Here is a 24,419-nt window from a genome sequence, read left to right as displayed (position 1 = left end):
TTAAGTTTCTTCTCATTTTAGAAATACTTCAGAATATCTTCATCAGTGAAATGGGCCAGAAGAATAGAAGAATAGAACCAGAGGATGCAGCTTTTAGGCACTGAGCTCTGCTCTTACAGTTGCAGGACCTCGTGTTGTTTTCGGGGGGCCTGAGGAGGTGGGAAGAGGAAGCTGCTTGGCTCTGTCTTTGGTTCTGCCCTTTCTACCTTACTTTGTCTTGGTGTGGGGTTGGGTGTGTGTGTGTGTGTGTGTGTGTGTGTGTGTGTGTGTGTGTGTGTATGCATGTAGAGGTTAGAGAAGGACTTCAAGTGTCACTGTCCATCTTCAGAGAGAATCTCTCACTGACCCCAGTGTTTGTTGTTTTGTCGAGGTTGACTGACCATCGATTTCCCCAGAATTCTGCTTCTATCCCTCAGTACTGCCAGATAAACATGGCTACATCTGGCTTTTTATGTGGGTTTTGGGATCTGAACTCAGATCTTCACGCTTGTGAGACAAGTGCTCTTAACCACTGGCCCTCTCCCAGGTCTGTTGACTTTGTTTTTCTCCTGGTCCCTGGATGCAACCACAATAAACTGTGCTGCTTGGTCCCTTACTACTGCAGGTCTCCACTTCCTGTTCTACTTTTTGACTTGTCATAGGCTCAGCCACCCACTCGTCCCTCACTCGGCCATCTAGGGCCATTCTTTGCATCCTCTTGCTAAGGCAGCCGGGTATCTGGAAGAACAGTCTGTGTTCCTTTTAAACCCACAGAGTGCTGTTCCCTGCAGAGGTCATTTCTGAGAGCTGATTACCACATACAATATTTCCCTTTATTATTAGTTCAGAATTGGTCTCAGATTAGCTTAGAGTGGCCCTCCATCCTTCTCATTATGTGCAGGACAGTTCTTGTCTCGCTTTCCCTAGTGGTGGCAGCAATTCTACAGTTACATTTCTGGCAGCTGACAGTGTTAGTTGAACTTGATTTAGAGTGTTTAAGGCTCCGGAGGAGACTTCTCATATGAAAAGAGAACAGTTTGTCCTATTTTTCTACAGTAAGACCCCTTTCTAGTGAACTTTGCTTCGGTTTTGTAAGTGTACAGCTGTCTCCCCTTTAAGTAGACTTGATATGTAGAAGCTTAGGTTGACTTTATCATTAAATAGCAACCTTTCTTAATTAAACTAAAAAGAAGGAAGAATTGATACTTGTAGATCCTGATTGAATATTGACTCACACTGTAATAATTATAGGAAATTAATATATCTGATTTCTTGAGATGTAAATAATTTATGATAATTCAATGTTTTAATATTCATAAGTAGACAATGAGTTAAACTGCAGTTAAAATATGAGATCAATTACAAAACCCAATTTATACACTTCTTTTCGTGAATCTTTTACAAAGTGAAGAATGTAAATATCTCCCTGTGTGTGATCTAAGCCTCAAGCCCAGATAGCTGCTAATGAGGACAATGTGTTCTCAGGTAAAATGCTGCTCCTGTGGTATGTCCCTTGTCAGCTGGTGGTTCATAGTGACAACTTATTGATGTCACTTAGGCAACTTCAGGTTCTCAACCCAGGTTTTGATTAATGAGTAATCGCCTTTATTATTGATGGAAGTAGCCAATTTAAAACTGCATGAATGTTTTTGAGGTGGAAAAAGAATAATCTATATCTTTAGATTTTAGTATAGAGAAATGCACGCCAGAAACATCTTTGTTCGAACGATTCAAGTCACAAGTCACAAGTAGATAACATCAAATATTTAGTTAAAATTGATCTATTTTGTTTGTTTGTTTTCTTTAAAAGACATTCCAATGACATGTCACCCAGTGACATGGGAACACAGGTGGGTTCAGAACTGCAGCGACCAAAGTCGAGCGTGTAAGGGGGTGAAGGAGCCTTCGCCTTGTGCTTGAGGTCTTCAGTATGCTGAGAAAAAAGTGTGTTATGTGACTTAAGGTAAGAAAAGGAGCCATGACCTGTGACGGCGACAGGCTTCTACCGCCCAGCCTGCTGCTCTGAGATTAGCACAACCTAGCTGGTTCAGAGTCCCACGTGCAGAGGCAGCAGATTAATGCTCTGCCTCTGCAAATGTATGGCAAGGAAACCACAGGACATGTTCAAAGTCTGAGCAAGTTTACTGACCGTATCCATTGGTCATATCATCAAATTTGTGAGAAACTTAGACATCTGTCTGAAATATAACTAACTGATTAGGTAGTAGAAACCATTATAAAGACCGAAGAGCTTTAAAAAGGCTTAAATGGGGGCTTTCAACATTAAAAAATTAACAGGAGTGTTCTTATGCAAAATGGGTTTCTTCTTCTCTGGGGGCTCAAAGCTTTAGATATGAAATTAAAGGGGAGCGGTTCCAGAGAGGGGCGTGTTGAGGATAGATCGCTTCTCTCAAAGCTCATCGCCTCTTCTGAAGAGAGACTTGGAGGCTTAGCTGGAGAAAACACCTTAGATGGAAATTCACCCATGTGGAAATCCATTCGTAGTCTGTCACATTGTGCTGCACTCACCTGATATTCCAGTGCGGGGCCCATTCCCCACACAGCAAAGGACAGAGCACAGGCAAAGCGTTAACTCTAGTCTAGTTTATGTTTAAAACTCCTGCATTAGCCACACTCACTCACACTTCAGTGTGTTGATTGATGTTAAGCTCTTGATTATAAGCTTTAGAAATTGTTTTCCTTTGCTTATTTGAGTTTAAATGTTTAGTTCTAGTTATTGATTGCTTCATAAATGAGATAGCTTGCAAATTTTAACAATTGATTATCATTCACGTGGGCTAAAGTTTGGGAATGATTCTTGTCTTAGTTGGGGCTGGCTTATAGTTTCAGAGGTTCAGTCCATTATCATCAAGGCAGAAAGCATGGCAGCATCCAGGCAGGCATGGCAGTAGAGGAGATGAGGGCTCTACATCTTGTTCCAAGGGCGAACAGGAGAAGACTGGCTCCCACACAGCTAAGGGGAGAGTCTCAAAGTCCCACCCCCACAGTGACACACTTCCTCTAACAAGGCCACACCTACTCCAACAAGGCCACATCGCCTAATAGTACCTCGCCTTGGGCCAAGCATATTCAAACCATCACAGTTCTGTTGGACAGATCGGACTCAGGATCTCTAATGTAGCTGAAGTCAGGTATTTGACTTCTGGTTTGAGGCTGGTTCAGACTTTCTCAGAACATGGCAACCTGAAGGGCAGTGGATACCTTGCACAGTGTGTAGGTTCTAAGAATGGAGATATCAGTGAAGGTGGGTGCTTCAGTATCTTCTGCAGCCCTGGCAGGCATTACAGTAAGACATATTCATTCATTCAGCCATGATCTCAGCAGGATTCAAAGATGATTTGTGGGGCTCAGTATAAATGAAACGAAGATTTTCTTGTTCAAAATGAATTAAGGCTTTCAAGAAAATGATAGCAGAATACAAAGCAAGGACCCATTTCTGTGTGAGGCCTACGTGATTGCACAGGCCTACGAAATTCACCATAGGGAGCAACCTGACACCTCTTGAAACGAGTGTCAAGTTCACTTCTAGAAAACCTTATGAGGTTGAATTAGAATCTCTCATAGTCTCTGTGACTTACTTTCAATTAATTTGGTGGCTCAGATGTGTGCTAACTGAAATCGAAGACGGCCATTAGCAACAAAGGGGAGACAGTTACTAAAACAAGGGTATATTTGACATATTGGTGAAGGGAATGGTTGCTTGGGCTAAAATTTATAGATTGAAGCCCTAAATTCCCGATGTATTTGAATACAAGAGTCTTTAAGGGGGTAAGATGGGTTTAAGTGAAGTTGTAAGGGGGCAAGGAGCCAATCCAGTGCTACTGGCTCCTTTATAAGAAAAGCAAGAGCTGCTAGGAGTCCACACAGAGCTGTAGTGAGATAGCTCTCTGTAAGCCAACTACAGGGGCCTTTTATCCCATGTCTTTGAGGACCTGTTTCTGCTGTTAAAGCTACCTAGGTGGTAGGGTGTTTATACAAGCCATGGCAGACTAATGCAATCTTAGTTGGGGTTATCATTAGTGTGATGAAACACCATGACCAAAATAATTCCTCCATAGCCTCTGCATCAGCTCCTGTCACCAATTTCCTAGGAAGAATTTATTTGGCTTACACCTCTATATTACTCATCATTTCTGGAAGAATTCAGCAGGAGAACTTGAAAAGGACAGGTGTAGTGGCAATTCTGGAATTTTGGTTTTCTTAAACCTGGGTGTGGGAGGTGTGGGATATGAGGCTGCTTCAGATTGTCCATAGCAGCTGACTACACTTTGCCTCATGCTCTAGCAGAGGTGTGATTTTGCCAGCTGCAGATAGTTTCTATGATTGTGTGATGTTTGTAATTCTGGGACCTTTACAGAGATTATATAAATGCTAGGACCTGAAGAAACAGGGGTATAGTGGGGTAGGATGGGGTGGGTGGTTGTTAAATAGTCATGTGAGAAGAAATTAAATATCCCGAGAATGGATATCAAACTTGTTCCCAAAACCTTGATGCCCCTAATTGGCAGGAAGTAGTCTAACAACCTCACTCCCTTTCAGACCCTTAACTTTATTCAGTGATCTCTTTCCTTTCCTCCTTATCCTTTCAGAGGCCAGAAGAAGGCATCAGATTCCCCCGATCTTGATCTACAGATGGTTGAGCTGTCATGTGGATGTTAGAAAGTGAACTTGGGTCATCTGAAAGAGCAGCATTTTTCTTACCTGCTGACCCCAGACCATGATTTTACCATTTTAGTGTTTTGGCTTCCCTTCAATGTGGTCATGCCTTTGTATGCTACTCTTGGGTCATATACTTTCTGCTGCATTTATTTCTTGTCTATTTTCCTTTTGCTATTGATAAAGCATAAGGCCAAGACTACAAATCAGAGGAAGAGTCTATTATTCAAACACAAGTAGAGAGAGCACAAAAAATTCAAATAGCTTCTTTAACTTGAATGGCCTTAAGCCTATCTCAGCTTTTATAGTTTACTTGGGTGATGCTTGCTCATTCAATACAACCGTGAGCATGTCAGTGTTTAAAGGGTGTTGTTAACTGCCATTTCTCATGGGCTCTTCAGTATAAAGATAGTTCTCATGTTGAAGATGTGGATGGGATATCCATGAGAATGCTCACGCCCGGGCCATTTTTGTAAATCCAAGAGTTCTGAACCTTTCTCAAATGTCTGTATTTATTTCACATATTAGAGAGTAGTGTCAAACAGAAGCACAAGAGTTTTTATGCAGACTTGGTATGTCTTTGCAGCTTCTGTATTAAGAACAGTTTTAAGGGGTGGAATATGGCTCAGCAGGTGAAGGTTTTTGTCAGACAAGCCTGGTCACTCAAGTTTGATCCTTGGGACTTACTGAAAAGTGAAAGGAGAGAACAAAGTCCACAAAGTTGTTCTGTGACTTCCACACGTGTGAATGTGGCTTACATTCACATACATGTACATCATACATATTCACACATGCATACCACACAATTAAAAAAATATTGTTTTTGGATTATAATGGACTCATAAAATATCAAATATCCTAATATACTTTCTTTGCTGTGATAAACACTAATGACCAAAACAACTTGAGTAGGAAGGGGTTGTTTGGTTTACATTTTTTAAGTATTGTCCATTATGAAAGGAAGGGAAGACAGAAACTCAAGCAAGACAGAACTCTAGCAGGAATGTGCAGGGGGGAACTGAAGAAGAGATCATGGAGGAATGCTGCTTACTGGCTTGCTTGCTCCGCATGGCTTACTCTATTTGCTGTATTGTATAACCCAAGACCACTTATCTGGGAGTGATACTGCCCATAATTGAGCTGAAGCATCCTACATCTATCTTTAATTAAGAAAATGGACCACAGACTTCTACAAACCAATTTGAAGGAGGTGTTTTCTCAACTGAAAACTCCTCTTCACAGTTAACTCAAATTTGTACTAATTTGACCAAAACAAAACAAAATAGTAATAACAAAAACTTAACCATTGCTTCTGGTTTTCACCTGCTCCTAGAGTTGACCCTGTGTCAGAGCTCTCTGTACCCAGACCCTGCTGGGAGAAGCTGGTCCCCAAAGAGTGCTAACACATAGGCTTACAGGAAGGTCAAGTCACTGTCAGAATCAGAAAGATCAGATAACACCAGAAATAAGCAGATGATGAGAGAAAAGTTCAACAACCTAAGTAACAGAAACCAAGACCACTTGGCATTATCAGAGAACTCAGTTCCCTCACCACAGCAAGTACTGGATACCCCAAACCACTGGAAAAGCAAAGAGATTATCCAAATTAACAAAATCAGAAATGAAAAGAGAGACATAAGAACAGAAACTGAGGAAATTCAAGAAACCATCAGATCCTACTTCAAAAGCCTATATTCAAATGAAAAATCTGAATAAAAGGGACAATTCTCTAGACAGATACCAGGTACCAAAGTTAAATCAGGATCAGATAATCCATCTAAACAGTCCAATATCCCCTAAAGAAATAGAAGCTGTCATCAAAAGTATCACAACCAAAAAAAGCCCAGGACCAGATGGGTTTAGTACAGAATTCTATCAGACCTTCATAGAAGACCTAATACCAATACTCTCCAAATGATTCATCAAAATAGAAACAGAATGAACACTACTCAATTCCTTCTGTGAAGCCACAATTACACTTATACCTAAACCACACAAAGACCCTACAAAGAAAGAAAACTTCAGACCAATGTCCCTTATGAATATTAATGAATAAAATTCTCACAAACTGAATCCAAGAACACATCAAAATGATCATTCAGCATGATCAAGTAGCCTTCACCTGAGGAATGCAATATGGTTCAATATTCAGAAATCTATCAACATAATCCAGTAAATAAACAAACTCAAAGTAAAAAACCTACATGATCATCTCATTAGATGCTGAGAAAGCATTTCACAAAATTCAACACCCTTTATGGTAAAGTTTTGGAAAGATCTGGAATTCAAGGCTCATACTTAAACACAGTAAATGCAATATACAGCAAACTTGTAGCCAACATCAAACTAAATGGTGAGAAACTCGAAGCAATCTCCCTAAAATCAGGGACTAGACAAGGCTGTCCACTCTCCTCCTACCTATTCAATATAGTACTGAAAGTCCTAGCCAGAGCCATCAGAGAGCAAAAGGAAGTCAAAGGGATACAAATCGGAAAAGAAGTCAAAATATCTCTATTTGCAGATAATATGATAGTATACTTAAGTGACCCCAAAAATTCCATCATAGAACTTCTTCAGTTGATAAACAACTTCAGCAAAGTGGCTGGATATAAAATTAACTCAACCAAATCAGTAGCCTTCTTTTACTCAAAGGATAAACAGGCTGAGAAAGAAATTAGGGAAATGACATCCTTCACAATAGCCACAAATAATACAAAATACTGTGGTGTGACTCTAACCAAGCAAGTGAAAGTTTTCTATGACAAGAGCTTCAAGTCTGTGAAGAAAGAAATAGAAGAAGATATCTGTACTAGCTGTTTTTGTGTCGACTTGACACAAGCTGGAGTTATCACAAAGAAAGGAGCCTCAGTTGAGGAAATGCCTCCATGAGATCCAGCTGTAAGGCATTTTCTCAACTAGTGATCAAGGGGGGAGGGACTATTGTTGGTGGTACTATCCCTGTGCTGGTAGACCTGGGTTCTATAAGAAAGCAGGTTGAGCAAGGCAGGGGAAGCAAGCCAGTAAGTAACATCCCTCCATGGCCTCTGTATCAGCTCCTGCTTCCTGACCTGCTTGAGTTCCAGTCCTGACTTCCTTTGGTGATGAACAGCAATGTGGAAGTGTAAGCTGAATAAACCCTTTCCTCCCCAACTTGCTTCTTGGTCCTGAAGTTTGTGCAGGAATAGAAACCCTGACTAAGACAATCTCAGAAAATGGAAAGATCTCCCATGCTTATGGATTGGCAGGATTAATACAGTAAAAGCGACCATCTTGCCAAAAGCAATCTACAGATTCAATGCAATCCCCATCAAAATTCCATCTCAATTCTTCATAGAGTTGGAAAGAGCAATTTGCAAATTTATTTAGAATAACACAAAACCCAGGATAGGGAAAACTATTCTCAACAATAAAAGAATGTCTGGGAAAATCACCATCTCTGACCTCAAGCTGTATTACAAAGCAATTGTGATAAAAACTGCATGGTATTGGTATAGAGACAAGCAGGTAGGTCAATGGAATAGAATTGAAGACCCAGATATGAATCTATACACCTATGGTCACTTGACATTTGACAAAGGAACTAAAACCGTCCATCAGAAAACAATAGCATTTTCAACAAATGGTGCTGCACGCAGAAGAATTAGGTTCCTTGCTTTCTCTGTGCTGTCCACGGCTCTCTGTGGCCTCACGCACATACGTGACACTTAGGATTATCATTTGCTGTACACACGGCCTTTTATCTAGACTCCTATGAAAATTACAATTAATATAATTTATATAAACTTTCTTAATGTAAGAACTTTTTACTTCCACACTCAACTTTAGGGACATTCGCATACAATTCTCTGGCCTTTAACCTATCACTATAATTGGGAGCTTTTCCACCTAGCCTCTTTGTCTCCAGAATAATGACTCTGAGACTAATTATTTATCAATGAATTCCTAGGCCACGAACTTTGGCTGGTTTGCTAACTAATCCATAGCTTAAATAGCCTATTTATTCTATTCTATGAGCACCACATGGCTAGTAATCTCTCCTTCAGTTTCATGTGATCTTCTTCCTCAGAGTTGCAGGACAAATCCTCCGGATGCTTCCCTTTCTAATCCTGTGTTAGCTCATTGGCCATAGGCTCTTTTATTAACAGATGATGCTTCCTTAGAGCACAGAAGAGATTCTTTCTGCCTCTTCACCACCACACATCTTTTCTTTTCCTTTTAAAATCTGTTTTCTTGTATTTGTCTTTTTGTTGGAGGATGTTCTCAATCTGTAGCCCAGGCTAGTCTGGAACTCATGTGTTCCAGCATGGCCATGAATTTAACAGTAATCCTCCTGCTTCAGATTCCTGAGTGCTGGAATTGCAACTACTATAGATGGCTCTTCCCTTCTTTGACTCGTGGCATTGGATGTTCTCTTCATGTGGCATGCATGTTTTCATTGACACTCTCTGAATTTGCTTAAGTAAATGATTTGTGTGAGTGTGTGTGTATGTGTGAGTGTGTGTATGTGTGAGTGTGTGTATGAGAGTGTGTGTGTATGTGTGAGCATGTGTATATGTGTTAGTGTGTTTGCATGTGTGAATGTGTGTGTGTATGTATGTGTGAGTGTGTGTGAGTGTGTGTATGTGTGTATGTATGTGTGTGTGAGAGTGTGTATGTATATGTGTGTGTGAGTGTGTGTGCATGTGTGTGTGTGATTGTGAGTGTGTGTATGAGAGTGTGTGTATGTGTGAGTATGTGTATATGTGTTAGTGTGTGTGTATGTGTGAATGTGTGTGAGTGTGTATGTATGTGTGAGTGTGTGTGTGTGATTGTGAATGTGTGTATGAGAGTGTGTGTATGTGTGAGCATGTGTGTATGTGTTAGTGTGTGTGTATGTGTGAATGTGTGTGAGTGTTTATGTATGTGTGAGTGTGTGTATGTATGTATGTGTGTGTGAGTGTATATGTATATGTGTGTGTGAGTGTGTATGTATGTGTGTGTGTGAGTGTGTGTGTATGTGTGTGAGTATGTGTGTAATGCTAAGGATCAAGCCTACTTAAAGAAAACAATGTAATGACACAGTAATTGAAAGGACCTACCCAGGAAGCTCTGTCAAGGCGAAGTCTGGTAAATAATGTTAATTATGATATACTAAGAAAATTAATTTGGATCAGGTAAAAATTTTTTATTCCTATTACAATATTTAGGTATTTACTTCTATAGGTGTTACATAAATGACATATCAATTGTTTCTCTGTGGTTATAGTGAGATATATCTTAGTTTAGGGTATCTATCTATGAGACACCATAACCAAAGTAGCTTTAGGAGGAAAGGCTTTATTTAGTTTGTGTCTCCACATCACTGTTCATCAGTGAAGGAAGTCAGGACAGGAACTACAACAGGGCAGGAACCTGGAGGCAGGAGCTGATGCAGAGGCCGTGGAGGAGTGCTGCCTACTGGCTTGCTTCATGGCTTGCTCAGCCTGCTTTCTTATAGAACCCAGGACCTGCCCATGGGTATGGCACCATCCACAATAGGCTGGGCCCTTCCACACAGTCACTAATTTAAAAAAATGTCCCACAGGCTTGTCTACCGTTGGATGTCATGAAAGCATTTTCTTAATTGAGGTTCCCTCTTCTCAGACGACTTTATCTGTGTCAAGCTGACATACAGCTATGCAGTGCAGTGAGTCCTTTGTTTTGCGTGAATATCTGTGGACTATCACATAACGTATGTGTCTGACACAATTAATCTGAAAGCTCAGAGGCCAGGCTGTTCCTGACCGCGACAGGGCTCCTGCTGGCTATGAGAAACAGCGAGTACACGAGTTTTCATTTGTAAGAACAAAATGCTAATATTTAACCTGCCTCAAACTTACTAAATGGCTTTATGCTGATGAATTCTTCATGTTTAATGTTCTTTCTCCTATGCCACAATCTAGGACATAAAAACCAGCCTACGTCTCTGCTTAACCTGGTGCATGCTGGGTAGCTCAGTGCATCTCTTCTTGAAGGGCACACGTAGCTATAGGAGTTCTTGGCAAGCTGGAAAAAGGTGATTTCAATAAAATGGAATGAGATGTTTATAGCCTCCAAATTGTTGGAGAATCCTGTGCTTTGGGTGTAAAATTGTGTGTAAAGTGCTCACGGCAAACCCAGTGTGGCTTCTATTCGCTGCTTCCACAGAGTTCATTGCAATCTTAACTTCATATAGTTGAAATGTGCCTCTGAACACTTGCTGACACTTTACTAAATCACACTTGTGTTCATAATGTAAATGTACTGAAGCCTTGTCAATGCAGAAATGTCAAAGTGACTCAAGTACTGTTCTCAAACTTGGTGCCTGGTGGCCAGAGCTGGCAGAACCTCTCTGAGTGGTCATGAAACCGTCTGATAGCATCAGCAAGTCTCCGACATTTCCATGTATTCTTAGCACTCAGCTGGTGCTGATTTATTCTGATTTTCCTTTATCACCACGCATGCCCAAAGCTCACGGCTGCGACTTACGAAATGGTGTTTGGACTGATAAATTGTTTATGTTTAATGTTCCTTCCTTTGTGTCACATTTTTAGGACAATTTAATTTTTCTAGAAAATCATCTTGATTGGGACAATGTTCACCAGTGTCATCAGGTTTTCCTTTAGCTCTGAAGGCAGCAATATCCTTTTCGTACTTCTCCTTCAGCTTGGCGGCCTTCTTCTCACAGGGCTGCTTGTCATCTGTGGCAGTGTTGTTCCACACCTCTCCTAGTTTCTTTGCGACATCACCAATGGATAACCCAGGATGCCTAGCCTTGATATCTTCTTTATTAGTTATCCTAATCCATTGGATATCTAGCATTCTCTGTCACCTTCCAAGAAAAGGTATCTCTATAAACAGATACCATGCTCCTTCCCTTAATAATAACTGTCCTGGTTTGCTAGTCTGTTGCTGTGATAAATACTGAACAAGGGGAAATTTGAGAAGGAGAGTTTATTTGGATTGCAGGTTATATAGCATCATAGAGGAAGCCAAGAAGGAGCTGGAGACAGAAACTGAAATAGAGACCATGGAGGTACACTGCTTACTGGCTTGCACCCAAGGTCATAGTCAGCTACATTAATTACTCAGTCCAGGGCCACCTGAGTAAGAATGGTACCGCCCACAGTGGACTGGGAATCCCACACCAACAACAATCAAGAAAATGTCCCACAGTCATGCAACTGTCCTTCTTTCCAGGTGTGTCAACAAAACATCAGGATTAACTATCATGGTGTTCTAATTAATGAAGGCTTAGTTATCATGGTATTCTAATGAATTAGCTATTATGGTGTAATGAATGAAGGTTTTCCTGCTCATTTTTCCTGAGTATCACTCATACCTACTAAACATCCATTTCCTATGATTTGCATAAAGTACAGCTGCTTTTAACCAACATGGCCAATCATTTGCAGTGTTGGCCATGAACAAATCCTCCCTCCCTCTCTGTGCTTGTCCCTTCTTCCCACAGTGGCTAGAATCTATTACCTTTTCTGGGATCTGAGCTAGCTTTGTGATTTTAGTTTGACTGACAGGAATCAGTGAAATTTTGACATTGAGACTAGCTCTGACTGGAAAGGTGTAGCTCCCATTATTGCCCTCTTCACAGCCAGCACGAGCAAGATCTGCCCATCCTGCCGGGAGGCCTCGTAAAGGATGATCCTAGATAGAGAGATCTACAGAAGGAAGGATGCTGTGAGCCTGGAGGTGATACTCAGGGATGGGGAGAGATGTGTGGGGAGGTTGTGGGAAAGTGCCCCAAACAGATTGCATGGTAAAAAGGACCAAGGAATGAGAAGTGAGTATATTTTCATGGTAATGTTGGTTGGCTTTTGAGACATTTTGATTTGCCTGGGTTGGGTACTTAGCAAGGTTGAAGCTTCCAGTGTTGGCTGATACAGTGACTGGCAGAACAATGGTTATAATTGCCTTGAATAGTTGCTACCTTGGCTCTCTTTAATAGGACCTCTTATCTAAGCAGCAGCTCCTGAGTAACCTGTCTTGCAAAAACCCTGTTGCAAAGTTTGCCTTGAGAAATGCTATGGGCTAAATCCTGCTTCTCTGGAACTATGGAACGAGGCCTTGGTAGTAAATACCATTGTTGGCAGACGTATTACTGAAAGTGAAGTCATAAGAGAACACACTTGGCTCTAATTCAAGATGGCTGACACCTCTGTGAAAAGAGGGAACTTGGACCCAGACACAGAGACACACAGAAAATACCATGAGATGGTGGAATCATCAGAGAGCAGGTGATGCAGAAGCTAAAATTGTTGAGCCTAGAGAGGAGTAGAAACATTTTCTCCTTTAGGGAGAGACATGGACTTTGAGATGTTGTAATGATGAGATGACAAACTTCAGGTTTTAAGTCACTGGGTCTAAGACAGCCTAGAAAGCTGACTCCCATACACAGCCCTCTCCCTGCAGATCTGGGTGGATCTGTCTAGGGACAGATTTGTGCTCTGGATGCGGGTACTGCCCGAAGGTATCCCATCTTAATCCAGTTAAAATTAAAATTCTCATTGCTTCAGAAAGTTGTGTGAAAGGCAACTTATTGGATCTTGGAAGCATAAGGAAAGGAAATGATATTTGATACCAGAACCTCTTCAATACCTTTGAAATTACACCTGACAAGATTGTTTCTTCGACTATCTTTGAGCCTCTCCTATAAAAAATGTTTTCAATTATTCCAGAGTCTACTAGCATTATCCTTACATGCTTTGCTCAAGAAACATGACTAACCAACTCTGTTAAACTTGGCACTTGTTAGTCCCAATACGCTCATTCGCATGATTTGGGGTACCATAATTTCCCAAGCTGGTATTAGACTCTTAGAAGTGGCATATCTTACCCAGAAACCTTTAGTACTTTATAAGAACAATATTGTCTGCATTATGCAATAATAATGGGAATTACATCTGCAAAATAGTTCATGGTAATGGGACCTTCTGAAGTGCAAGGAAAAGGAAGCGCATAATGGGAGAGAAAAGTTCACTGCACTTTAGTCGTCAGTGTTCTCAGACTGGAGGCAGCAGAGAGCTTTCAGGAAAGTCCATGCTCCAAACTCCAAAGGCTGAGCAACAAAGACCAGCTGGGACGGTTCTCATCAGTGGGGACTCTCGGGCTCTGGGGTCAAAGGAGGGGTGCTGTTTGTTCTTTAGAGGAGGTTTTCATCAAGTGAGTAAAAGGTGAATTTCCAAAGCAAGCATTTATTTGCTATAATTCAGCTTTCTTTGGTACTTTTCTGATTGCTTATAACTTTTGATTGATAATTTACTTAAAATATATCGAAGGGGGGGTGAAGAGATTTCTCAGCAGCTAAGAACACGTGTTGCTCTTACTGAGAATGCAGGTTTGGTTTCTAGCACCTATGTACCAGTTCACAACCATCTGTAAGTCCAGTTCCAGGGGTCCTAATGCCCTCTGCTGAATCTATGGTTCACCAAGCATATATACATGTCTATGCATACATGTGGGCAAAACACCCATGCACATAAAAAGACAACCCTAAAATGTGCCTGGACCATATATGTTTTCCTTTGTGTCTTTAACAGTCGAGTCTTTAGGTCAATATTAACTTAATGAACTTTATCCTGCCTCCCCATTCACCTACCCCTGACTTCCTTGTTTTTCTTCCTCACATTTGCTGAGTAAATCTACTCTACTGAGCTACCCTGTCCTTTTCACATTTTAATTTATTTATCTCATTCATCATAACCAAGCCTGAATAAAACCGTGGTGAAAATAAGTCCGTAGGGAACCTATGGAATTCTTGGCAATGTGGCTCAATATGCCACACGCTGCTCTTTCAATACTGGGTACATCCTGTACCAATAAGGACATTTTGTGAAATTTTGATTAAGCATTTCTTTTGACAGCTTAACTACCCTTAATCCAGGAGGGTTTTTGTCTAAAACTGTCAAGATTAAACAAAGCTATAGGAGTGCCAGGGAACTGAGGGGCAAGAGGGGTGAGCTCAGTCCCTCGGGTTCCATTTATAGAATTAATTTGGCCTGGCCCAGACTTTCATAGAACCTATGTTTGCTCATTCATCTCCATGCAGAAGAATGCTGGTTTTCACCTTTCCCGGTTGTTTTGAAACCACCGACCCACCGCCAGCTTACGGATGCTGACTTTCCAAAGGCCTCTTGGTTTCGGGCTCCAGGGAAGCCCGTGTGCTGCAGGTCTCAGGTGTCAGGCAAAGCCCTTGTGGCAGTTGTGTGTGATGCCTCTGCGCCTTCTCCTCCGTGTATCTGCATCATCACAGAGGCCTCCAAGGCTGTGGCTCTCAAATCCCAACAGCATCTGGAAAGCTCACCAAAGCCGACCAGCACTGACAACAGGAGGTGGGCAAGATTGGTGTCCATCCATCTTGTAAAGCAGCAAAGACTGTCTCCTCCTGCAGAGCTGGATCCCAGTGACTCAGGACACCAGCATCCTGGGGCTGCAGTGCTCGGGACTCCCAGCTTTGTGACTTTGAGTGTTTCCCTCCATCCCAGAATTCACTGTGTGTGGTGCTGTCAGACTCCCTTTGTGTGGTGAAATTACCCACTTTGAAAAGTACTTTGAAAATTCGGTAGTGTTGATCTAAGTACCTCACTGACCCACGTTCACTCCCAAACTTCCAGGAACACAAGTTATGCTTCCGTTTCATGGTTTCCTGGAAGGATGCTATTCTTAAATGGTCGGAAGCACGTGGGGAGCTGGAGAAATGGCTCTGTTGGTGAAGTGCCTGCTGTGCAAACACGAGGGTCTGAGTTTATATACCCATAAATGCTTTGCATGGTTGCATCTGTAACCCCAGTGCTGGGTGAGGGGGTTCTGGGGTGGAGATAGGGTAGCTCCTGAGCTCACTGGCCAGCCATTCCAGCCCCTAACATGAACTTTAGGTTCAACAAAAGACCCCATCTTGGAAAGTATTAGGTTGGAGAAAAAAATAGTAAGGTGGAGAGACACCTGATGTTGACCTCTGGTTGTATATACATGCACGCATCCATGTGTATACACACTCGTACACACACGTATGCACAATGTATACACACATGCACACATATGTACACACACATACACAAAACCAACCATGGGATATGATACACAGGCTGTTCATATTCCACCAATGCCTGTCCAGCTGTGGGACTGGAGTGAGTTATTCACCAAGCCTGTTTTCATAAATGGTAACTAAGGTCTAATAAAAAATATCATTTAACTGGGGCTTGCTTACAGCTTCAGAGGTCCATTCTTACCATGGCAGGGAGCGTGGCAGCATTCAAGGGGATACTGGAGAGGATCCGAGAGAGAGAGAGAGAGAGAGAGAGAGAGAGAGAGAGAGAGAGAGAGAGAGAGAGAGAGAGAGAGAGACTGGGACATGGCTTGGGCTTTGGAACCCTCAAAGCTCATTCCCAGTGACACACTTCCTCCAAGAAGACCACACCTCCTAATGTGTCTCAAGCAGTGCCATATTGTCCCTGAAGAGCATGCACATATATGAGCCCCTGGGGGCATTTCATTCCAGTCACCACAGCTCCAACAGAACTGCCCTTTCCTTAGTGCTAACATGTAATGACATGGGTGTTGCAGAGGGAAGTGTTTAGCTTGGGGTCTGGCACATATTAGTAACTTGGTAACATTTTGTTTTGTGATGCTGGTCATTGAAAGTAGGGGCCCCATGCCATCAGTAGGAAAGTGCTTTGTCACCAAGCCATGCTCACCCACCTTGTTTCCATTTTTTTTTCAGGAGGTATTTCGGATTCTATTATTCCAATCAATTTTGTGCAAGTCCAGCAGAAAGGAGCTGGCACTCATAACTGATTCGCTGCAAAGATAATCTCTGCCATCCTGTCTCCCTCCTTTAGTCCATCTTACGGAGGAAGTAAATCAGATAAACAAACGTTTCATGATTTGTTGTTTTGTTTTAGAATGTTATCCTGGGGTATAAGTAAAAGACTCCATGGAATAATAATTCCAACACTCAGAAACCCCAAATCTCTTTCATAGGCTTCAAGTCCTAGTGAAGCCTCTAAGGAATGAACGTGTGAGAACGGGCAGGCCGGAGGGGCTTCCTGTCATTCCCTCTGTGTGACCCCCGTTCTATTAGGACTTGGCTGGCTCCATGCAGTGACACACAGCTGTGGGGAAAGCCTGTAGGGTACAGGCTCTATGACAGATGTGCCCTGATTTTCCTCCTGTGACATCTATGGACAGAAGGCAAGAGAGTCCACTCTGATGTCTGCCTGGCGTTTTGTTGTTTATTGTCCTTAGTGGTATGAAGTAGGGCTGGAAATCCGTTTCATACATGGCTGCTGGCTTATTTGAATCAGAACACACATACCTAAAGCTTAAAAGCAGCAACGCATAAGAGAAAAGAAGCAATGTTTGTCTCTTTGGTGAGAAAAGCGGGGAGAGGGCTGGAGAGATGGCCCAGCTGTTAAGAGCACTGGCTGCTCTTCCAGAGATCCTGAGGTCAATTCCCAGCAACCACATGGTGGCTCACAACCATCTGTAATGGGATCTGATGCCCTCTTCTGGTGTGTCTGAAGACAGCTACTGTGCTCTCACATACATAAAATAAAATAAATCAATCTTTAAAAAAGAGAGAGAAAAGAAAAGTAGGGAGAATCTTGGAGAAATTGAGGGAGGGAAAAGAATGTGATAGAAATCTATTGTAAAAAAATACTTGATAACATTTTTTTAAATGGCCTCTTGGAAATGATTTTTAACTCTGAAAATGAAAGAAATCCTGTTGCCATTGGAGGTAGACATGATTGATTTAACACAACACAACACAACACAACACACGGAGGTGATACAGGAATGATCAAGTCTCATTTTATTGCTTTGTTCCAGATTGATGTTCTCAAGGCAGATCTGGAAAGTGCAGAATGGAAGGTTCTAGAAAACCTTATTCTGGAGGATGTCCTTGAACAGATTGGCCAGCTCATCTTTGAGATTCATCTGCACTGGCCTGGTTTTGAGGTCAGTGGCAGCGAGGGCAGTGTGGTGCGGTTTTGGTACAGCCTCCTGAAGGAGCTGGAGCGGAAGGACTTCAGACTTTTCCACACCTACAAAGACTTATCTAAGCCGCAGCTTTTCCTGAAGAAGGACATTTTCAATGCTAGCAGCTGTTATACCTTGAGCTGGGTGAACACAAGATGGAGGTGAAACGAAGCCTCATGTACAACACAAAGACATATTGGCGGAGAGACGCATCAGCGCCCAGTCGTGGCGTTACGGCTCCATCTGCAACGGCTTGTTACTTGCTTGAGGCAGGGACTGTGTTATTGGGTCTTCAGTACGCGAGGAAGCCTTGAGTTCCGCAAGCAACGGTGACGTGATGAAAACCTCTGAGACCTTTGCCTTCTTTGCCTTTGACAGAGTGGAGTTTGCTCCTTCGCTATCGCTTGGATGTAGAAATACCCTGCATGGGTCAGCACGTGGTTTTCTTAAGAGTTATGATGTATCTATAGCTCACGGATTTACATTAAAATGACATTTTATTATTTCACACTTACTAGGTTGATCAGATTTTAAAACGCACTGTGGATGTTAAGTTGGGTCATTTTGCAGAGAGGTGGGGTGGTACCTGCCTTTGATCCCAGGCAGAGGCAGGTGGACTTCTGAGCTCAAGACAGCTTAGCTTATAGACTGAATCTCAGGACAGCCAAGGATACACAGAGAAACCCTATCTCCAGAAGCAAGCAAGCAAGCAAACCAGTAACCCAAACAAACAATAAAAAATTAAAAATATGGGCCCCTTTTTTGACTTGAACTTTCTTTCTTTAAGATTTCTCTTGCCCTGCCAATCAGGGCTGGGTTTTATGGCCTGTGAATTTTATTCCACTGGAGCTTTTCGGAGGCCATGCCGTGGCTTTCTAAGAACTGCTGGTTCAAGTTGCTGAGAACTTCAAGAACTCCAGTTCAAATTTCTTTTCAGACTCACCTGTAACCATGCTTCATTGTCTATAAAACTAGGCACAAAGCAGTAACCGAGAGCTTTGGCTATTGCTTGTCAAACCTCAAACCTGAGGGCACCTCAGACTTAACTATGTGGTCAGATCTTTCCAAATACACTGTCTAAGGGCTGAGGAGATGTCTCAGTTAGTAAGCTGTCTGGTAACATAAGCATGAGGGCCTAAGTCTGCATCACATGCATATAAAAGCCAGGCATGGCCTGCAACCACAGTGCAGGGATAAGGGTGGGCTGGAGACAGGCTGGGGCTCATTGGACAGGCTAGCCCAGGCTAGCCCATGTGAATTAACACACTCCGGGTTCAGTGAGGGGACCTGTCTCAAAAGGTAAGTTGTAACTTAGACACAGTGGCACATACCTTTAACCTCGGCACGTGGGGGAAAGAAGCAGGTGGATCTCTCTGTGAGTTCGAGACCAAACAAAACCAGAACCTCCCCCTCCCCCACTCAGCAGGCAGTCGTGGAACAGCTGTGTTATTTATGCTTACTTTTCTTAAGGGACAGTTTAGTACTTACAACGGATATTTAGATGGTTGCTATGGCTTCCCTGTCTCTAGAACTGACTGTACTTGTGTTGAGGGTCCCTGCAGTCCTGCCATCTGAAAATGGAGGTCCCGGAGTTTGCTTTCAGAGGAGGGTAACACACAAAACAAGAGCTGCCTCCCCTGAAGAACACGGACAGAATACATCAAATAATCAAACCAACGAAGTGGAACATTATCGTTCTGAGGGCGCTCGAGACACTGCACGCAATACTCATTCCATCTTCTCTCAACGATCCAACAAGGGAGTATAATTTTCCAGGTCTGTGGGTTAAGACACTAAGAGGTGGCAAAGCCTGCATTCTGATCACTCACCTCGTAGATGGAATGTGGAACTACAGCCCCCACCGGAGCCTACGCAGAGCAGACTCCTGCTCAGTATGGTGAAAACATCAAATGCTACATCTGAAGGCATATTTTTGCCTCCGGGTTAACTGAAGGAGGAGAAACAGCAAACACTCTTTAAACAGCCCTGCAGATTGGTTACAGTCAGGCTGAGCACTTGGTTTGTTTAACTAGGATTTTAATTTACATAAGCCGTGCAGGTACCTGCATAGCAAGGACATTTGGGGACCCAAAAACTTGTCTGTCAGTGTAAGTTAGGCAGCCAGAAGGCCTCCCTGAGGCTTGGTGGCCTTCCTGCTCCTGCCTGTCCCTGTGCACGGTGCTCTCCTCCCAGTGTAGGAAGGATGGTGGCTGTAACTACAGCCGTGGTTCTCCAGAGCTGAAAGCTCATCTTTGATCTACAAAGAAATGAGGGAGACATGAGTTTCTGTGGTACCCACCCCCTTAATTAACATGTAGTGTAGAGGCGTTGAGCTGCATAAATGGCCCTGAAAATAAGAATTTAATAAACATTGAATTGCCTCAAAAAAGCCCACCCTTTCTAAAGTAAAGAAAACAGTAGGATGTAAGAGACCCAAAAAGCTGTTTTTAGCACGAACCGTGAGAGAGTCCAGGAAAATCCGCCTCTTTTTGCATGTTAGGTGTGGTCAGAACCATGCCTGGGAAAGGGGCAAACCTACACAATTGACTGGCTTGCCCTCCAGGGACATTTATATGGGATAGAAGAAAAATAATTTCATGAATTTACAGTGTGTTCAAGTCTGCTATTCCCACCAGGGTTTCTACCTTGGATATAAGATCTTTTAGTAAACAGGGTCCAAGATATGACTTTCCCCAGTGTTAAACACTTGGATTTGGCAAAGCTGGGTTAAACCCAGAGGTAGCTCATCCTGACTTGCCAGTGTAAACAATAAGGGCTCCTCCACGGCCAGCTAGTGCAGATGTCCTCCCGTGATAAACTCATGTTTGCTTTTAGGCAGTGTGCTGGCTGCGGTCTTGGCAACCAAATCCAACTAGAGTCATATGGGAAGAGGGCGCCTCAACTGAGAAAACTGCCTACCAGATGATCAGCCGGTGGACACGTCTGTAGTGCTTTTTTTTTAGATTCATGATTGACAGGTGAGGGCCAACATACATCCCTGGGCTGATGCTCCTGGGATGTGAAAGCAGGGTGAGCAAGCCACAAGGAGCAAGCCAGTAAGCAGCACCCCTCCACAGCCTTTGCCTCAGTTCCTGCCCTGACTTCAGGGATGGGGTGGGGCCTGAGAGCTGTGAGCTGAGATCAGCTCTTTCCTCCCCAAGTTGCTTTTAAGCTAGACAAAAATTATTTTATACTAGCCGATCGCTGGCACTGTCTTATGTACCCAAACTTTATGAAGTCACCACCCAGAGATTCAGTAAATTCTTAAAACTGACTCATTTTGAAGGTTATTTTGTAAAAATTAGAATACTTTTATAATATTAGTGTTCTTAAGAAAAACAAGTCAAGCAGGCCTGATGCCATACTTCATGTTTAGAGTACTACAGGAAAATGTTGCATTATCAATGTGTTAAAAAAATTCTTGGGTATGGAGGCTTTTCAAAGCACATGTCTACCTACACTGGCACCTGCACTCACAACGCTCACACGTCCACACCCCCACAATATACATAAATAAAAATAAATCTTAAAGAACTGATGTTTAAAAACCAATAGCCTCATATTTGTCTCATGTTCTTAGCTGGTTTGTAAGAGTAAGGGATTATATTTGGCCAAACTTAAATTCAGATACATGATACAGAGGTCCTAGTGTATCCCATCACTGTGACCCAGTAGAAGAGATCTGCTATACACACACAATCACACACACACACACACACACTCACACTCACACACACACACACACACGTTCCTATCCTTGTTAGAAAGGATAGACACATGTATACAGTCTCTATCTTTGAAAGGGCTTTACATCATCTTTTTTTCTCTCACTAAATAAGTAAAATGCTCCCTGCGAACTCTGAACCAAATGCACTACGTTACAGTTTACATACAGAAATGATTGGTTCTTGGGAATTAATACAAAGAACAGTGAGGAACAAGGAGGAAGACCGGGCTGTCCCAATACTTGAATAGATCATCTGATAACCGAGCCTTCATTATGGCCATATTTATTCATTTCAGTCATTAATTAGTTCTTGCTTCCCCAAGGTCAAGGCTAAGAAGATCTCCAGGTTGGGGCCTGTCAATCAGGAGTGATTGACACAAAGTCAGTATAGTAACAACCAAGGACAACTACATCTAAAGGTAAAGTAGCAAGGTGTGGTGGCCATTCCTGCTTGTCAACTATATCTGGAATCAACCCAATCCAGAAGTGGAGGGCTCACCTGTGATCCTGATCTTGAGGCTGGAGATACAAGGTTCTGACCTGGATCTTGGCATGGAGATCCTGAGGCATAGTGGCTATGAGCCCCAGGAGACTAAGGCAAGGAGTTTAAGGCCATGTGGGACAGAGCAAGTCCCAGATCTAGGTGTGGTGGCACACACCTTTAATCTGGACCACAGCTTCTGCTGGAGACCTACATAAGGACATTGGAAGAAGGAAGGCTCTCTCTACCTGCCTGCCTTGTGGGACTGAGCATCTGCTAGATCCTTGGACTCCATTCACAGCTGCTGCCAAACACTGTTGGGGAGTTGGACAACAGACAAGAATCCTGTAAATGACATTACTTTGCTTAGCCGTGTATCCCTCCGAGCCTTTGCTCTTTATCAGGCCGGGTGGGGTGGGGAGCCCTGTGCAGCTCGGAGAGCTGGCGGATTGCCAGCAGCCGACCCTCAGAAGCAGCTCATATTCCTTCACAGCTGTTGGGTGTTTTATATGCACCCATCTTGGCTCAGCTGATGACTGTCACTAGAGGAAAGGAAACTCATCTGATCTTCCTGTTAGAATGTCTCACTATTTTCACTCCACGATTAGGTGACATAGGTGGGTGACATCTTGATCGTATACCTGCTGGGTCTGAATGTCCTTTCAAGCTTACCCTGAAAGCTGTGCGTTGGCGTTAAAGGCAAGGCATGGGGAAGGTGGGTAGGTTCTGAGGGTGGAGCCTTCATGATCAGAATCGGGATACTTTAAAGAGGGGCCTGGAGGAAACTGCCCCCTCTTCCATGATGTGAAGATGTGGCAGGAGCTGTGTGAGGCAGAACGGTCCCGTCTCAGACACCCACTTGCTTCTGCTTGTTCTCGAACATCTCAGCTTCTAACACAGTGAGCAATACATCTGTTGTTTATGAATTATTCAGCCTAATGCATTTTGTTACAGAAGCTTGTCCAGACCGAGCCACTTACCAGGGAAGGAAGTTATAAGATATGTTTATTCACAAAAAAGAAAAAAAAAAGGCCAGGTAAGAGGGGAACCCATTCTCAAGGCTCCCCAGAAAGCAGAAGTGATCTTAGGAGAGACGCTTTGTTTTTCTGGGTTACATACACACAGGGTTCTAAGCCTTGAATTTAGGCTTTATAGTCTAGTTTATTGTTTTTGGACTGTCCCAATAGCATGACAGTATGCTAAACAGAACTATGAATAGTCCCAAAGATTCTTTCATGGGCATACAAGCATATGTGTGTATGTATATTTGTGTAGAAGGTGTGAGTGTGGAGTGGGTGTGGCTGGACCTCAGACCGTAGGACTTCAGTGTGTCTGTGACAGGAAAAGCAGAGGGCAGTAGAGATGGGGCTGCAGTTGGAGGAGTGGATTCTTGGAAGGCTCTCAACCCAGACCCAGGAGACTAGCATCCCAGGGTCTGACTCTGGTGTGACCAGTTTGAGCCTTCAGACTTGTGTTAACTTGGGATGCCCACAGAACTCAGGGGAGCAGAAAGAGACTTGGTGAGAAGGGGAAGCGTGGTGGGGGATGGGAGAAACGTACAGAACGCAGATGAGGGGAGAGGAAATGATACACAGTTAAGTTCAGAGAGGGATGAGAGGGCAGGGCAAAGGGGAGAGGGTGGGACAAGGGGTAACTGACCCTAAGGATGCTTGGAAAATTAGAACCAACTGTATAGGGAGCCTGAGAAATTGAAAATGTCTTAAGACATTCCTCACCCCAAATGTGTGCAGCACCTTCTAATAACAGCCCAGACACAAAGAGGATTAGCAATGGGGCATTATTTGACTGCTATTGGTTTGGCCTTGCCTCTTACTGCTGAGGGAGTTTACCTTGTACGGCTGTGCTACGTGACTTCTTTGCTGATATCAAAACCACTGTTGCCTGGCTTCCATGGGTAACTGAGGACCAGTGTCTCTCTAGAAACCTTTCAGGTCCTAGGTGAGATTTGGACTGCCGAGCCACCCAACCTCAAAGACAAAGCAACTACACAGTTCTCAGTCTCCGGGGTGTGATTCAAAGAAAGGTGACCTAACAAAGTCTTAACATACATTTGTTCTGCTGGGCTCGTGCCTCTAGTGCTGAGGTTCTTAATCTGTGGGTTACAACCTCTTTTGGAGGTTGAATGACCCTTTCACAGGGTTTGCCCAAGACCGTTGGAAAACACAGATACTTACATTATGATCCACAACACTAGCATTATTAGTTATGAAGTAGCAACAAATATGATGCTATGGTTGGGGCTCACCGCAACAGGAGGAATGGTATTCAGGGACCACAGCATTAGGAAGGTTGAGGAACACTGCTCTAGAGAAAGCTGGCTAACACACGTCTCTCATTGGTTGGCCGGGGTGTCCTAGAGCCTCCCCCCAATACAGATTATCCTCATTGTTCTTGGTTCTCCACCAGAACTTGATGGTAAGACCCTACTGTTGAAAACACCACTTATTTTGGCCATAGAAGTGGAGACTTGAAAGTGGTACCAACAGGGAAACGTCATCCCTGCTGATCAACTTTCGTAGTACTGCAAGGTGCTATCCAGCTGAG

The 24,419-nt window shown here is 43.0% G+C and overlaps 1 protein-coding gene across 1 annotated transcript in view; it reads left to right on the top strand.

Moving 5' to 3' along the window:
* Nucleotides 1–18,351, top strand: part of METTL24 (methyltransferase like 24) — a gene marked incomplete at its 5' end in the record, with an annotated part of 112,282 nt that extends 93,931 nt beyond the window's left edge. The window contains one exon of the mRNA XM_080937643.1: nucleotides 17,497–18,351. Coding sequence (XP_080793769.1) covers nucleotides 17,497–17,811 — 315 coding nt within the window. The 3' untranslated portion in view covers nucleotides 17,812–18,351. The remainder of the gene's footprint in view (nucleotides 1–17,496) is intronic.
* Between the last annotated feature and the right edge of the window lie 6,068 nt (nucleotides 18,352–24,419).

This window comes from Micromys minutus (genome assembly GCF_963924665.1).
Source record: "Micromys minutus genome assembly, chromosome: 25".
NCBI classification, from domain to species: domain Eukaryota; kingdom Metazoa; phylum Chordata; class Mammalia; order Rodentia; family Muridae; genus Micromys; species Micromys minutus.
The sequence above is the reverse complement of the archived record's forward strand: the minus strand, read 5'-3'. Positions and strand labels throughout refer to the sequence as shown.